This window comes from Rhinatrema bivittatum, chromosome 17 (assembly GCF_901001135.1).
Source record: "Rhinatrema bivittatum chromosome 17, aRhiBiv1.1, whole genome shotgun sequence".
Taxonomy (NCBI): Eukaryota; Metazoa; Chordata; class Amphibia; order Gymnophiona; family Rhinatrematidae; genus Rhinatrema; species Rhinatrema bivittatum.
In genome coordinates this window covers 52,241,880-52,255,801 of record NC_042631.1, presented here as the reverse complement: position 1 = coordinate 52,255,801, position 13,922 = coordinate 52,241,880, and the positions used below count along the sequence as shown (strand labels likewise).

General features: G+C 47.5%; 1 protein-coding gene across 1 annotated transcript in view; it reads right to left on the bottom strand.

Moving 5' to 3' along the window:
* The window catches only part of LOC115079429 (synaptotagmin-2-like), a 134,994-nt gene that overhangs the window by 30,485 nt on the left and 90,587 nt on the right, over nucleotides 1-13,922 (bottom strand). Inside the window, exon 5 of the mRNA XM_029583020.1 lies at nucleotides 9,426-9,545. Coding sequence (XP_029438880.1) covers nucleotides 9,426-9,545 — 120 coding nt within the window. The remainder of the gene's footprint in view (nucleotides 1-9,425; nucleotides 9,546-13,922) is intronic.

The window sequence follows — 13,922 nt, the reverse complement described above, 5'->3', positions numbered from 1 at the left end:
GAAGGTATGGTAGTACTTGGCGAAGCCAAGGAACCTCTGTAGGGCTCATAGATCCTCCAAGCTATTAAGTCATTAAAGGTGAATAAGGCCTTGGCTTTGGATGGCTATACAGGTTGCTTCTGTAAACACTTTAGCAATTTGGTGGTCACGCATCTGAAGCAGCTGTTTAATGCAATGCTGCAGGAGGGTGATTTGGCACCCTCTGAAGATAAGTCCTTATGCGAGCCCTATCATCAGATTTCTTTATTAACAGTGAATGTTAAAATTGTGGTGAAAATATTGGCGGGGGTCATTTCAGATCTTATTCATGAAGATCAGTAGGGTTTATAACGGAGAGGCATGCTGTGGATAACATTAGACGGGTATTCAATTTAATTTAGGTGGCTCAAAAAGAAAATGTTCTCTCTCTGCTCCTAGCAGAAGTTTTTAGATTTCATTTGGAGGCAGAATTTTCCTCGGGTTCGGGGCTTGGAGGATGTAATGTATTCAGTGTTGGTGGGCCATTGGTGCTGGGGTGTGGTTGGCGCTGCCTAATGGTTGAAACCACTAGGCCCGCACTGACATCTGGAGGACACACCCTGCGGTGGGAGGGGCTGGAGCTTCGCCTATACCAGCTATCTCCCCTGCAGGTTCTGGTGGCCGGTCGAGAGAACAAGAGTCCAAGGCCAGGCAAGTGTCTAGGCGGGAGGGCAGCAGACAGTGGATACCAGAAGACAAGCCAGAGGTCAGAGCAGATAGCAGACAGCTGATACCGGAAGACAGGCAGCAGACAAGGCAAGGTCAGATCCAAAGCAGAAAGATACAGACAGCAATCAAGGAATGGTCAAGGTCCAAGCTGGGGTCAGAATCCAGGAAGTCAAGCCAGGGAGGATAGGCAAGACAAGGACCAAGACCATGACTAGGGCAAGGCAGGGCAGACAGGAGCTCAGGAAGGTAGGAACACTGGAACAGACAAGGAGACAGAAACATAGGAACAATGGCTACAAGCACTGAAGACCAAAAGGCACCTCAGGAGACCTGTTGCTGAGGAGTCTTCTGCCCCTCAGGAGGGGTCTCAAATAGTGAGAAGCCAGCAACGAGATAAAAGGGAGCTGCGGGAGTTCCCCGCTGTGGTCCTTTAAGAGTGGGAAGTCTGGGCCTGCACACACCTAAGGAGGCCAGAGGCAGGCATAACTTGGCAGCTTTTCCTGCCACTCTCGGCACTTTGCTGGTGGCATGGAGGCCACTATGTTACGGGACCGGGCCGTATCCCGGTCCCTCTACCCACCTTGGGGCCGGCCCGGCCCGTACGAACTCATCTTCAGCCTCCCAGGCCCATTCCACGGCCTGCCACGGCGTCTCCACTGCGAGGGAGACGCCGTCAATTCCCCGTTGCTGGCCCCGCCCCCTAGACGCGTGGGCAGGGGCTTTCCTCTTAAAGGGGCCAGCATGGGAAAACTAAGGTCAGCTCCAGGAGCCCCTGCAGCTGGGATAGATCCTTGCCTTGCAACGAGGTTCTCAGGAGTTCCTGACTTGCTAGTTGCTGTCTGCTTTTGGATTGCTTCTGTCTTCGATCCGGCTTGTTCCTGACTCCGTCTCCTGCCTCCGCCCCTTGGTTCTGGTTTCGATGTCCGACTTCTGGCTTCTGACCTGGCTCCATCCCTGACTTCGTCTTCGGCTGCTCTTCCTGGCTTAGTACTGTCTCTGACCTCTGGCTCTGACCCGGCTCCGTCCACGACTCCGTCTTCTGCCTCATCCTTGGCTTGGTTTCTCCTCCGACTCCCGGCTTCCGACTCAGCAGTCTTCCTGGCCCAGAAGATTCACCTAAGTCCCAGAGGCCGGGCACCTATTGGCGCCTCCTGGGGGGGCTCCAGCTTCCAGGGTGAATCTCCAAAAGTCCCAGCGGCTGGACTCCTACGGGCTCCTCCTGGGAGAGTACTGGCTTCCAGGGTGAAGACTCATCAGTCACCGGGGCATAACGTCGTCCATCCTTTCAGCCTTCGCCGAGTCCTTGGTCACATAGGACTCCACCGTGTCTCAGTGTCGAAGCCTTCTCTGAGCCCTCCGAGCCGCCTCCCGGTTGGGACGCTTGCCGTGGTTCTCCACAGCGCACCATCTTCTGTTCCAACCGGCCCAAGGGTCCACAACCGTAACACACTAAGAGCCAGCGAGTGCATCTGGGTAAGTGCAGCAGCTTGCCGGATGGTCGCATGAGCCGTCAAACATAACAGAGGGATTGGGAAGTATTACTTAGTCTTTCAGTTTCGAGCAATACTGGAATGGCAACCTAAGCAGAACTTGAAACAATGGGTGTGTATTGAGTGTTTCTGGGTGGTATTCCGCTTGCTGATTATTTTTGGGTAACCAGAAGTAATGGGAGAATAATAAGCTGGTTAATCCTTTTTCAAAACATACAGGACAGCTTTGGGACTCAATAGTTTCAGCAGGCTTCTTGGAAGAAATGTTTGCTGCTGATTAATAGAAGTTTTGTATCTGGCTTGCAAATGGGAGCCTTTCAGAGGTGGGAAAGGCAGGGTTTAAGATGTCTGGGGAAGTTTTATAACAGGGAGGTGGAGATGAGTTTTGGGGAGTTAAGAGAGAAGTTTCACTTGCCTAATACAGATTTATTTGCCTTCTTTCAAGTCAAGCATTGTTCCCTTGAGCAAGATACTGGGCCAGGCTCTTTGAAAGCTGGATCCATGCCTTTTGAGGGACTGTGTGTTCAACCTATAGAAGGTAAAGGCCTTATATCAAGAATTTATAAAAGTTTGGTCTCCTTTCCAAAAGGAAAATTAACACACGAGGCAGCCTAGGAGCAAGATTTAAATTGTGTAGCGGAAGAAGAGGGATGATATCTGCATTCAGGTAGCCAAATCCTCAATCTTGGCTAATCTGACAGAAAATGCAACAAGGTGTATTTTAGATGGTACCTTACTCCTTCATGGAAGCACAAAATTTATGCTTCTGTTTCTAATAGATGTTGTAGAAATTGTTGGGGAAAGGGTCATATTTGGTAGGATCATGTTGTTGTAAGGAAGGTGGAATCTTAGTGCTGTGGTGTGGTTGGCATAGGGAGTGAAACCCTAGGCCCAAACTGACAGCTGGGTCTGGTGCTTCACTTTTACCAGCTTCTTTCCCCACAGGTTGAGCTGTTGGGTTCCAGGCGCCAGCAGGATTTAGGCGACAGTCCCACGTGGCAAGTAGGGACAGAGGCTGATATTCAAAAGCCATTTAGACCCATAACCGTACCTTAATAGTTATCCATCTAACTGGCTTACCCAGCTAAATTTAGCTGGATTGAAGGGAAGTAACCAACTAACTTTAAGATATCTGGGTATATTCAGCAGTGCAAACACTGAATCTATTCTGCTAATTAGCCAGATATGTTTATCTGGCTAACTAGCCAAGCCACACAGTGGCTGAAAATGGATCCCAGAAGGTCTGGAGCCAGGCAGCAAGCAATGAGTAGTCAAAGTCCAGGCAATGGTCAGTGGCAGGCAGTAGGCAAGGTTCAGGCAATGGTCAGATACAGGAAGTCAGTCAGAGGTGAAGGCTGGATCAAGGCAAGGACGACAGACAAGGCAGGGTAGGCTGGACGAGATGAGGCAAGGCAGAAGAAACACCAAGGCAACACTCACTGCACAAGAGACTCATTGCTGAGATGAAGTGCAGGAGTTGTGGCCGGGTTTAAATATGCAGCAACATGGCATCACAGGAGTCATGCGTGGAGAGCATTCCCACCACAGAGCCTTTAAGAGGTGGCATGCGCACACATCTAAGGAGACACTGGGGGCAGCAGCCTAGGAGAATTGTCGTTTTCAGGTGGTGGCTGGGGTGAGTTCAGCTGGGGACAGCCTGCTGTTACTGTCAAACGTAACAGTACCCTCTCCTCTAAGCCCCTTCCCCAGTCTTCGGTTTCTGGGGAAAATCGCTGATGGAAGACTCTTACCAATTGGGCCTGAAAGTTAGCTGCGGGCTCCCAAGAGTTTTCTCCTGGTCCAAAGTTTTTCCAGGATATTTATTTATTTATTTGGCACTTTTATATACCGATATTCATGTAACAAGTTACAAATCACCTCGGTTTACATTATAACAATAACCATTGCAAAGGATGCATTACATTAAACAGGAAAACAAAACTTGGATCCAACGAAATGGGATTAAACAGAGAGATAACTTGGAGGTGTATAGCTCAGTGTCTAAGAAAGAGACACTGGGATTGGGAATTGAGGGAGAAAACTTTTGTTAGATCGTCTGTACTCAGTGTGGCTTGCTAGTGATGAAGTTCTACTACCAAAGCTGCATAAGAGGATCAAAGGGTCGTCAGAGTTAGGCATAGGCTTCGCTAAACAACCATGTCTTTAGTCTTTTCTTAAAGGTGGTTGGGCATTGTTCTAGCCGGAGCTCTGATGGTAGCGAGTTCCATTGCGTTGGTCCAGACATGGAAAGGGCTCCCTTCCTTAATGTGGATTTAATGGGGTGGGCCAGCAAGGTGTCTCTGTACGCTGACCTCACCGGTCTGGAGGGAATGTGTGGTCGAAGTGGGAATAAGCTCCAGGGGGGTGATGTTGTGAATGGCTTTATGGATGATCATTAGAACTTTGTATTAGATACTGAATTTGATTGGGAGCCAGTGCAGGTTCTGCAGAATGGGTGTAATATGGTCTCTTTTGTTGGTCTTTGTCAGAATCCTTGCTGAAGCGTTTTGTAACATCTGTAAGGGTTTGATGGTATTGGCCGGGAGGCCGAACAGAAGAGAGTTGCAATAATCTATTTTTGAAAAAATGATTGCTTGGAGGACTGTCCGAAAGTCTTGGAAATGGAGGAGGGGGGTCTCAATCATTTTAAAACTTGAAGTTTAAAAAAGCAGTCCTTGGTGGTGGTGTTGCTGAAATTTTGCAGTTCAGTTGGTTGTCCATGATGACTCCTAGGTTTCTGACTTGGGGAGAGAAGACTGGTTGATTAGCAGGGTGTGTGTTGGATAAAGAGTGCTTTCCTTCTTGGGAGATGAGGAGGATCTCCGTCTTCTTGGTATTTAGGATCAGGTGAAGGGATATTAGAAGGTTGTTTATGGATTGAAGGCAGGTGTTCCAGTATTCCAAGGTTTTAGAAAGAGATTCGGTGATCGGTAATAAAAGGATATCAAAATGTTCCGCCATCTTCTGGAATCTATAATCTCCTGTGCTTCAAATTTGGTGACTGTCTCAGTCACTGTTCCTGTGGGTTTTGGAGGTCATCATGATGGCCCGGAAAGAATTAAGGGTTTTAGCAATGAGACATGGAACACGTTGTGTATTCTTAGTGTGAAAGGTAGCTTAACCCAATCCATTTCAGCTCCCAGTTGCTGTAGAAGGGGGAATGGCCCAATGATTCTAGGTTCAAATCTTTTTGACGGTATTTCGAGCTGTACGAGATGCTCCAGTTTTAATTGTGGGGCTGGTCTTTTTTTTTTTATCTGCCTGCTTTTTAAAAACTGGCCGCCTTGTTGATCAATTGGTTGGTCTTTTGCCAGAGTTCCTTGAGTTCCTGACTTGTTATATGAGCCACCTGGCATGTTATAGAGAGCGGAATGAGAAGGGGCACCCAGGGGTGCTTGCCAAAGAATCTGGAATGGTGATGTAAATATGGCACTGCCTATATGGTAATTCTGGCAGAACTATGCCCAAGAATGAATTGTAGCCCAGTCGTACTGTCATTCATAAATGTACATTCTCAGTAAGTTCTTCAGGACCTGGATTAATTCTTTCTGTTTGCCCATTTCCTTGTGGGAGTCCAGATTGATTCAGAATCTTTTGCAGAGAGCCCTGCAATATTGGGCCATGAATTGAATGCCTCTGTCTAAAAGGATGTGAGGAGGAAGTCCATGTAGGCAAAAGATATGTTACACAAAAAGATGGGCCAGTTACGGTGCAAAAGGCAAGCAGGGAGTGGGTGAAGTGGGCCATTTTGAAAATCAATCCATCATGACCCATTAGAGAGAGAGGGAGGTCCATGACAAAGTCAGTGGACAGGTGGATCCAGGGTTTCTCGGGTGCTGGTAACAGCTGTAACAGCCCTCAAGGTCGGGCACATGAACTCTTGTGCTTGGCATAAGTAAGACAGGACTCTATGTAGTGTTTCACATCTATCTACACCTGAGACCACCAGTAGTGGCAGTGGAGTTCAAGGGTTTAGGAGATCCCGGGATGTCCTGCCACATGAGAGTCATGGGCCCTTTTGAGTACATTTTCACGGAGGCGTTTGGACACAACTATCTTGCCAGGTAGGACCAGCATCGCAATTGTGGAAATTATCCTTGTGAGGAGGCTCTGGAGCGAGGAGGTTCTGGAGCATCCTCAGTCTCGAGAGAGCATGAGAGAGCACCTCCTCACTGATTCTTTTCCACAAATTGGGAGCAAAGCTCAAAGTTGAAGTAGTTTAAGAATAGTGACCATCTGGCCTGCCGGGGTTGAGGCATTGTGCCTGGGGAAAAATATTCCAGATTGTTATGATCAGTGTAAATAATAATCAGATGTTTGGCTCCTTCTAGGAAGTGGCTCCATTCCTCTAGTGCAAGCTTCACGGCGAGTAGCTCCCAATCTCCAATTGATTAATTTTTTTTCTCTTGGTGTGAACTTCTTGGAGAAGAAAGAGCAGTGTAGGAGCATCCCTTGGTCACTGTGTTTGGCAAAGACAGCCCCTACCCCATGGGTAAAGGCATCTACTTCCATCACGAAGGTTTGATCAGAATCTGGATGTCTGAGACAGGGTTCTTGGGAGAAGGCTCACTTGAGAGATTGGAAAACCTAAATAGCCTCTTTTGGCTAATGGAGAGTGTCCAAACCCTACTTGGTCAGGGCAGTAAGGGGTGCTGTAAGAGATGAATATCCAGGAATGAATTGTCTATAATAGTTTGCAAACCCTAGGAAATGCTACAACACCCTGTCCCACGGGCTGGAGCCAGTCCAGAACGGCTTTTACCTTAGCATGATCCATGTGAAAAATTGTGTCAGGAGATAATATATCCCAAGAAGGGAAGCTCTTCCTGCTCGAATATCCATGTTTCCAATTTTGTGTATAGGTGGTGCTCCTGTAGTCTCTATAATACTTCCTTAATGTGCTCCCAATGTGGATTCAGTGAGCAAGAGAATATGAGAATATCAAGGTAGGCTACACAAGAGAGTACAAAAGATCCCTAAAAATCTCATTAACTAGGGTAGTTACATAGCCAAAACAGCATGACTAGGTATTTGTGGTGGCCATTCCTTGTATTAAACACCATTGTCCTATCATCTCCCTCACGTATGCATAGGAGATTGTACACTCTGCGAAGGTCAAATTTGGTGAAAATCCTTGAGCCTTGCAAGTGATCGAATAACTTTGAGATGAGGGGTAAAGAATAACGATTCTTCTTAGTGATGGCATTGAGGCCCCTGTAGTCTATACAGGGCCTGAGAGAGCCAACTTTTACCAGTTAGAAAAAAACAGCTTCAGCCAGTGAGGAGGAATGGTGGATGAAGCATCTTTCCAGGTTCTCCTTTATGTATTGCAATATAGCCGCAGTCTCCGGGTCTGACAAGGGGTATACCTGACCTTGAAGGCATCTTTCCTGGCAGGAGGTCTCTGCAATAATTATAGGACCTATGTAGGGGCAAGGTCTCTGCCTGCTGTTGGAGCCAAGGTAGTCCCAGGATAATGGGGATGAATGCCATGGGTATTACAGGAAAGGAGAGAGTCTCCTTACGGAGACGACCTATCTGAAACATAAGTGGAATTGTCACCTCAATGCATTGACCTAGGAGAGTAGTTCCGTAGAGAGAGGAGAAGGTGACTGCATTCTCCAGGGAAGTTGTGGGTTTGCCAGGCTGGCAGACCAGTGATTCCTCTATAAAGTTTCTACCTGTCCCGGAATCGAGGAATGCTTCAAGTGAAGATTTTTGAGTTCTCTATGAGCAGGTGCATGGGAGTTTCCCCCAACTTCTCGGGGCAATGAGAAGCATAGTGGTCCTGGCTAGCCCAATACAAACACAGTCCAAGCTGTTGTCGCCTCTGTTTCTCTTCCTGAGAAAGTTTAGAGCATCCCAATCGTATGGGCACCTCAGCCTGCTTTTGTTCCAGAATAAGCGGGATCCCAGGAGGAGGATGGAAATGGGGTGCCAGCCGGATGGACCACCGGGAGACTTTACATTCCTGAGCCTCATTCTTGGAATCTCCGGTTAACCCAAGGTGGCTGGTCAGTTCATCTTTAATTCTGCCTGACCGCCCCTGCCAGAAGATGGCCGTCAAGCTATCCTCTCCCCAGTATAACTGAGAAGCGAGAGTGCAGAAGTGAATAGTGTACTCTTCTATGGTGCAAGTGCTTTGCTGGATACAAAGGAGCTCTGCAGCCAAGGAGAAGGTACAGCCTGGTTTGTCAAAGATGAGGCAAAACTGGCAGAGGATCTCCTGGAGATCTCAGTGCATGGGATCCTCACACTTCCATAACAGGGAAGTCCAGGCAAGAGCTATACCACCCAAGAGCTAAAGGATGTAAGTTAACTTGGCTAAGTTGGTGCTGCCCCAGATTTTCTGTTTTTCTGCAAGTGACTGTTGGAAGTTTTTGTCATGGAAAGATTCATGAGAGTTAGAAGAGAACAACTTCCTGCATTTTTGTCAATATGGCAGCCCATTGAATATTGGCAGTAACAGAAGGGTTTTACTGGATGAGGGAGGAAAGAAGGGGGGTTTCATTTTTTATATTTTATAGATTTATATTATTCAGATCTGCTTCTGCATATATTGATATTTTGATATCTTAACACTTTGTGACAATGTTAGAGAATTTATTATATTGATATACAAATAAACCTTAAATTAAAAAACAAACAAACACAAACTGACAAGTCTTTCAGAGACAAAGATGAATGGGAGGGGGCTGAGATGACCCCAGAGGCTCTCTTTGCTCAGGGGGTGGGTGGTGGCAGGGACCAAGCCTTGAGGTCACAGGATCTTTGTTCCGGGGGCAGAGGATTCTCTGGACCTGTTGCTGTTTGTCAACATGGCCCTCCTATAAAAGGGATGCTTAATTAAACATCACACATCACAAGTATTAACACTGGATATTGATACCTGAAGAGGTAATTTAGAAATTTATATTTTAACTAATTTGCATGTGGGGTAGCATCAGGAACTTTGTTGGTTACACTAACACATATGCAACTTACATAAGAAAAGGCCTCAGTACCTAGGTTTTGAGCACGCACGCGTTGATGTGTGTTGAACTTCTACATGAATGATATCACCTTTTAGTAAACAGACCACGAGAGGATGTTCAAGCCTTGGATAAATACAGAGGATGGCTAGTGGAGGGGAGTAAGGGAAAAGCTGGAGATGAAGCAGAATTACAGTAGGACGGGATGGGCCTTGTGCTCTTCACCTGCTGCCATGTCTGTCTGTGGTTGTTTAGCATGACATGATGAGAACTGCACCTTTGTGATCTGCTGGATCTCCTCACAGAGCTCCCAGGGTTCTGACGTCTTCAGGCTGCTGAGTGTGGTCCTCACCTCCCCAAGGACCGTGTGCCGTGAGTATTTATCAAACTCTCTGACCTGAAGGAGCAGAGAAGAAAAGGAGACAACAATCACTGCAGAAACCAGAATAGAAGAAGGAGAGAGGGCATGAGCTAAGAGCAGGCTGGTGCTACCTGTTCTGCTGCCATGTGTAACTATGTTCACTCCTTCCCCCTCTCACAGATTCTAAGAGAGCCCTTCATGCACCCCCCCCCCCCCCCCCCCCCCCCGTTTCTAGTTGTGCTGGGGATAGAGTAAGGTTGCCATATTTCTGGTAAGCAAATCTGGGACACTTGTTCACAGTCAAGCACTTTATTTGGGGGTTAGGGGGTTGTTGTCTGGACTGTCCTTAGGAAAAATTGGAACAATCTACTTTCAAATCTCTGTATATTATAAAAATATTAGAGGCTCCGAGTAATCACTTCAGCTGAACAGCACATGCGCATGCACCACTGCATGCACAAGCCAGCAACTGTGGGAGGGCAGGTCCTAGCAGTAAAACCATGTAGAGAGCCACAGAGACTGTAAAATACAGGACTGCTGGCCAGCAGGGAGAACAGACAGGTAAACAAAACACACATTTTGGACTGAGGAATCACTTACAGGCTAGCTGGCCGGGAGAGGAAACAGAGACAAGTGCAGAGTGTGTAGGAGGGAGGTAGACAGACAGTAGGAAAGATGATAAAATGGAGATTGCAATGAGAAAAGAGTGCCTACATTTCTGCACTCTCCCCCCACACCACAATGCACACAATCCACAAATACACCTCTTCTCCCACCCACCATATTCATTCCCTTCCATACCCACTCACCTCACCACATCCCACAAAAACATATCCTGAGACATCTCCCCAACACCCTACCCACATGCAATCCCCTACACAGGAAGTGTACCACCAGAAACCCTCTCTCACTCACCCCGCTGCACATCACAACCACACACTGCCCACTTGCCCCCTCACACCACCGATACCACCCACAATGCAAATTGAGCTACCACCCATTCTTCCATAAACCTTGTGTTGTGAGGGCAGCTGTAGAGAGGGTTTTGTGGATACCACCTTCGGGAGTGGCGCAGGATGGCAAGGCTGGAAGTAGGAGTGGGTGGTCCAGTGAGGCTGGAATAAGGAACAAGTGTAGGCTGGACTGGATCTCTGGATGGAGTGCAGACTGAACTGGTGCTCTGGAATGGACTGAAGCTGTATGGAGGTAAGGGTGAACTTAGGTACACTGGAAGAGAGTGTGGATAAGCATGGATCTGGAGCACTGGAACTAAGTGCAGTTAAGGGTGGAATTAGAACAAGACAGGACAATATTTGACAGGGCACACACAGAACATGGAACACAGAGCCAGAAGGCAACAGGATAAGAAGACCTTGTGGGACAAGGCAGAGAGAAATAGAGACCCCTAGGAAGTCTCAGGCTAGGCCAGGGATCATGGAATAGAGAGGCTTAAGAAGAGACCTAGGGAGGTCTCAGGCTAGGCCAGAGGTCATGGAAACAGAGAGGCCTAGGGTAGGCCACAAAGGCAAGACAGGTTCAGAAGTCCCATAGGGCCAAGTTAAAGACAGAAGGCAGGATGGCCAATGTCAGAAGACCCAAAGATCACAGGACAAAGCAAGGTGAAACAGTAATCAGAAGTCCCGGAGGCCATGCAAAAAAAAAAAAAAAGGAAAGGCCTTAGAAGACTACAAGGCAGAGGTGGCTAGAGCAAGGACTAGAATATCACTCGATGCCAAAGCCTTGAGGGAAAGGACAGAAGGACTTGGACAGCTTGAGGGATGTGCTCATGGCAATCCCCTGGTAGAGCAGAGGTCATGCAGCAGGCGGAGGCCAGAGACCAAAGACGTGATGGAGAGTATAGTTCCGTGCAGGGTTTTCCATGGGTGTCCTGGTGGAGGGGAGACTGTGCAATGGCCAGAAATGCAACAGAACCCCTCCTTTAAGATTCCCCTTCTCTTGGGTCCCATTTCTTTTAGGGGCCCTTACTGAAGGAAAATGCTGAGGTTTGGCCCAGGTGGATACCTCTTACTAGGCGGAATAACTGGTAACAGGCGCCCCTTACTGGGTGGACTTGCTGAAAACAGATGCCTCCTGCTGGACAAAGCTGCTGTGACCCCTTTTGGAGTGGCATGCCTGTCTTGGGCTCCCCCTGGAGCTGCTCGGCAGAACTGGGGCTCCACCTGGAGCTGCTTGCTAGAATGGATCCCTCCTGGGGCAACATGGATGAATTGGACCCTTTCGTGGGTTGCATGGTTGGACTGGAACAGACTCTTTCTGGGTAGATAGGTTGCAAGCAGGCATCCCTTGCTGGATGAATTGCCTGCTGGAGGAACTGGCTGGGTGCAGGAGCCTGCTGCTGGAAGAGTTTTCTTCAGGCAGGCTTCCCCTGCTAGGTGGACTGGTTGAAGACTTGTGCTCTTTGCTGGCTGGCCAGACTATGAGTAGCAGCCCTTGACTGGACTGACCCTGACACAGTAAGAGTCTTATGCTGACCTAGTTGCTAATGGAGGAAAGCTCGGTGCAGAGCTGATAGTAGCCGGATTCAAGCTGCAGCTCTTCTGGACTTAGGTCTCAGGTTCTGGTGTGTGTAACTGAAGATTAGAAAAAACATGCGCTGCCTTTGGACGTTTCCCTGAAAAGCTCGTTACCTTGTGCTGGCCTGCAGTTGGAAAAGGATGAATTCTGAATTGCTTAGTGCTTTTTGTTCTATAGTCTCTAATGTCTGAGAACAGAGCAAAGAAGCCATAAGAACATTACAAATCTGGTTAGTGTCAGTCTACTCAGGTGAGTATTTTAATTTCTCTTGCTGAAAGTTTTTTTCTAGAGATGTTGTGCTGAAACCTTTTATAATAGTTTATGCTCTGTTAGCTTGAGTTAATTCTCCTCCTGACCCAAGCTCTGGTTTTAAAAATGCTATGGTTTTCCCACGGGCTGGCTTCGTGATCCCACAGATGGCACTAATTAGTTCCTGTTGCTTCAGGCAAGTGGATGTCTGAGCTTAGAGCCTGGAAGCCACTGGATCTCTGCAAACAAGGTTAGTGACAAAGGCTTTATTCCAGAGTTGGTTAGTGCTTTCGGCTCTGGAACTATGAGAGTCTGGCAACAGAGCAAGAAACCCACAGGAATACAACATTGTCAGTCTTTTTAAGGAAGGGTTTTTCCTTCCCCATGTTTTCCCTTTCCCATGTTTTAGTGTTATCACTGTTTATATGTAATTTAACTGTTTATATCTGTTCTATGTAAGGGCCCCGCCCAAAAGTTATTGTTTTTTGTGAACCGATGCGATGTGCGAACGGACATCGGTATAGAAGAGACTTTAAATAAATAAATAAATAATTTTTTCTGATGAGATTTTTTTCCTAGTTTTCCCTGTGAAGTTGTGCTGGGATATTTTTTTTACACTTGTATGTACCCTGTTAGCTTGAGTTAATTTTTTTTCCTGGCCCTGGCTTTAAAATTTCCATGATTTTCCCCAAGGGCTGGTTTAGTGGCCCCACAAATGTCAGGTTTTATTGGAAGGTATGTAGCTGGGGATGCAAAGGTACTTCCAGAAGCTGGGGTTGGGAAACTCACATTTCAAACAAAGGTGAAACAAGGCATTTTTCTCCCTACATGCTTAAGATTGGTGGTCAGGGAATTGACATGCTATGCATTTAAAGTACTGTAGATAGTTAAAAGTCTGGCAGGTAGTACAAGAAAAATTTAATTCAACAGTAATGTTTAATGTCCTGGCCAGAACTAAAAGTGGACTCACCGGGCTGGTTCAGAGTCCTGCCCCCATACCTAGAAGCATTGGTTGGCTTTGACTTCCTGTTGAGAGGGCATCTGTAGAGGGGGTATTGTTGGCACCACCTCCAGGAGTGGCACAAGAAAGCAAGGCTGGAAGTAGGTGTGGGTGGTCCGGTGAGGCTAGAACAAGTACAGGCTGGGCTGGAGCAAAGTACATGCTGAACTGGAGCTCTGGAGTGGACTAAAGCTGCATGGAGGTAAGGGTGAACTTAGTTACAATGGAACAGAGTATGGATAAGCATAGAACTAAGAGCAGGTAAGAGTGGAACTGGGTACAGGTGAGGGTGGAACTGGATGCAGGTAAGCATGGAACTAGGACAGGACTAGACAGGGTACACACAGAACCCAAAGGCAACAGGATAAGAAGGCCTTGTAGGTCAAGGTGGAGAGAGGCCCAGAAACAGAAAGGAGACCTAGCAACTCTCAAGCTAGGCCAAAGTCAGGGAATAGAGAGAGGCCTAGAATCAGAAGAGACCTAGGGAGGTCTCAGGCTAGGCCAGAGGTCAGGGAAACAGAGAGGTTTAGGGTAGACCACAAAGGCAAGGAAGGTTCAGAAGATCCGATAGCTAAGAGACAAGGCAGGGAAAAGACCAAGGTTAGAAGGCCCAAAGGCCACAGGACAAA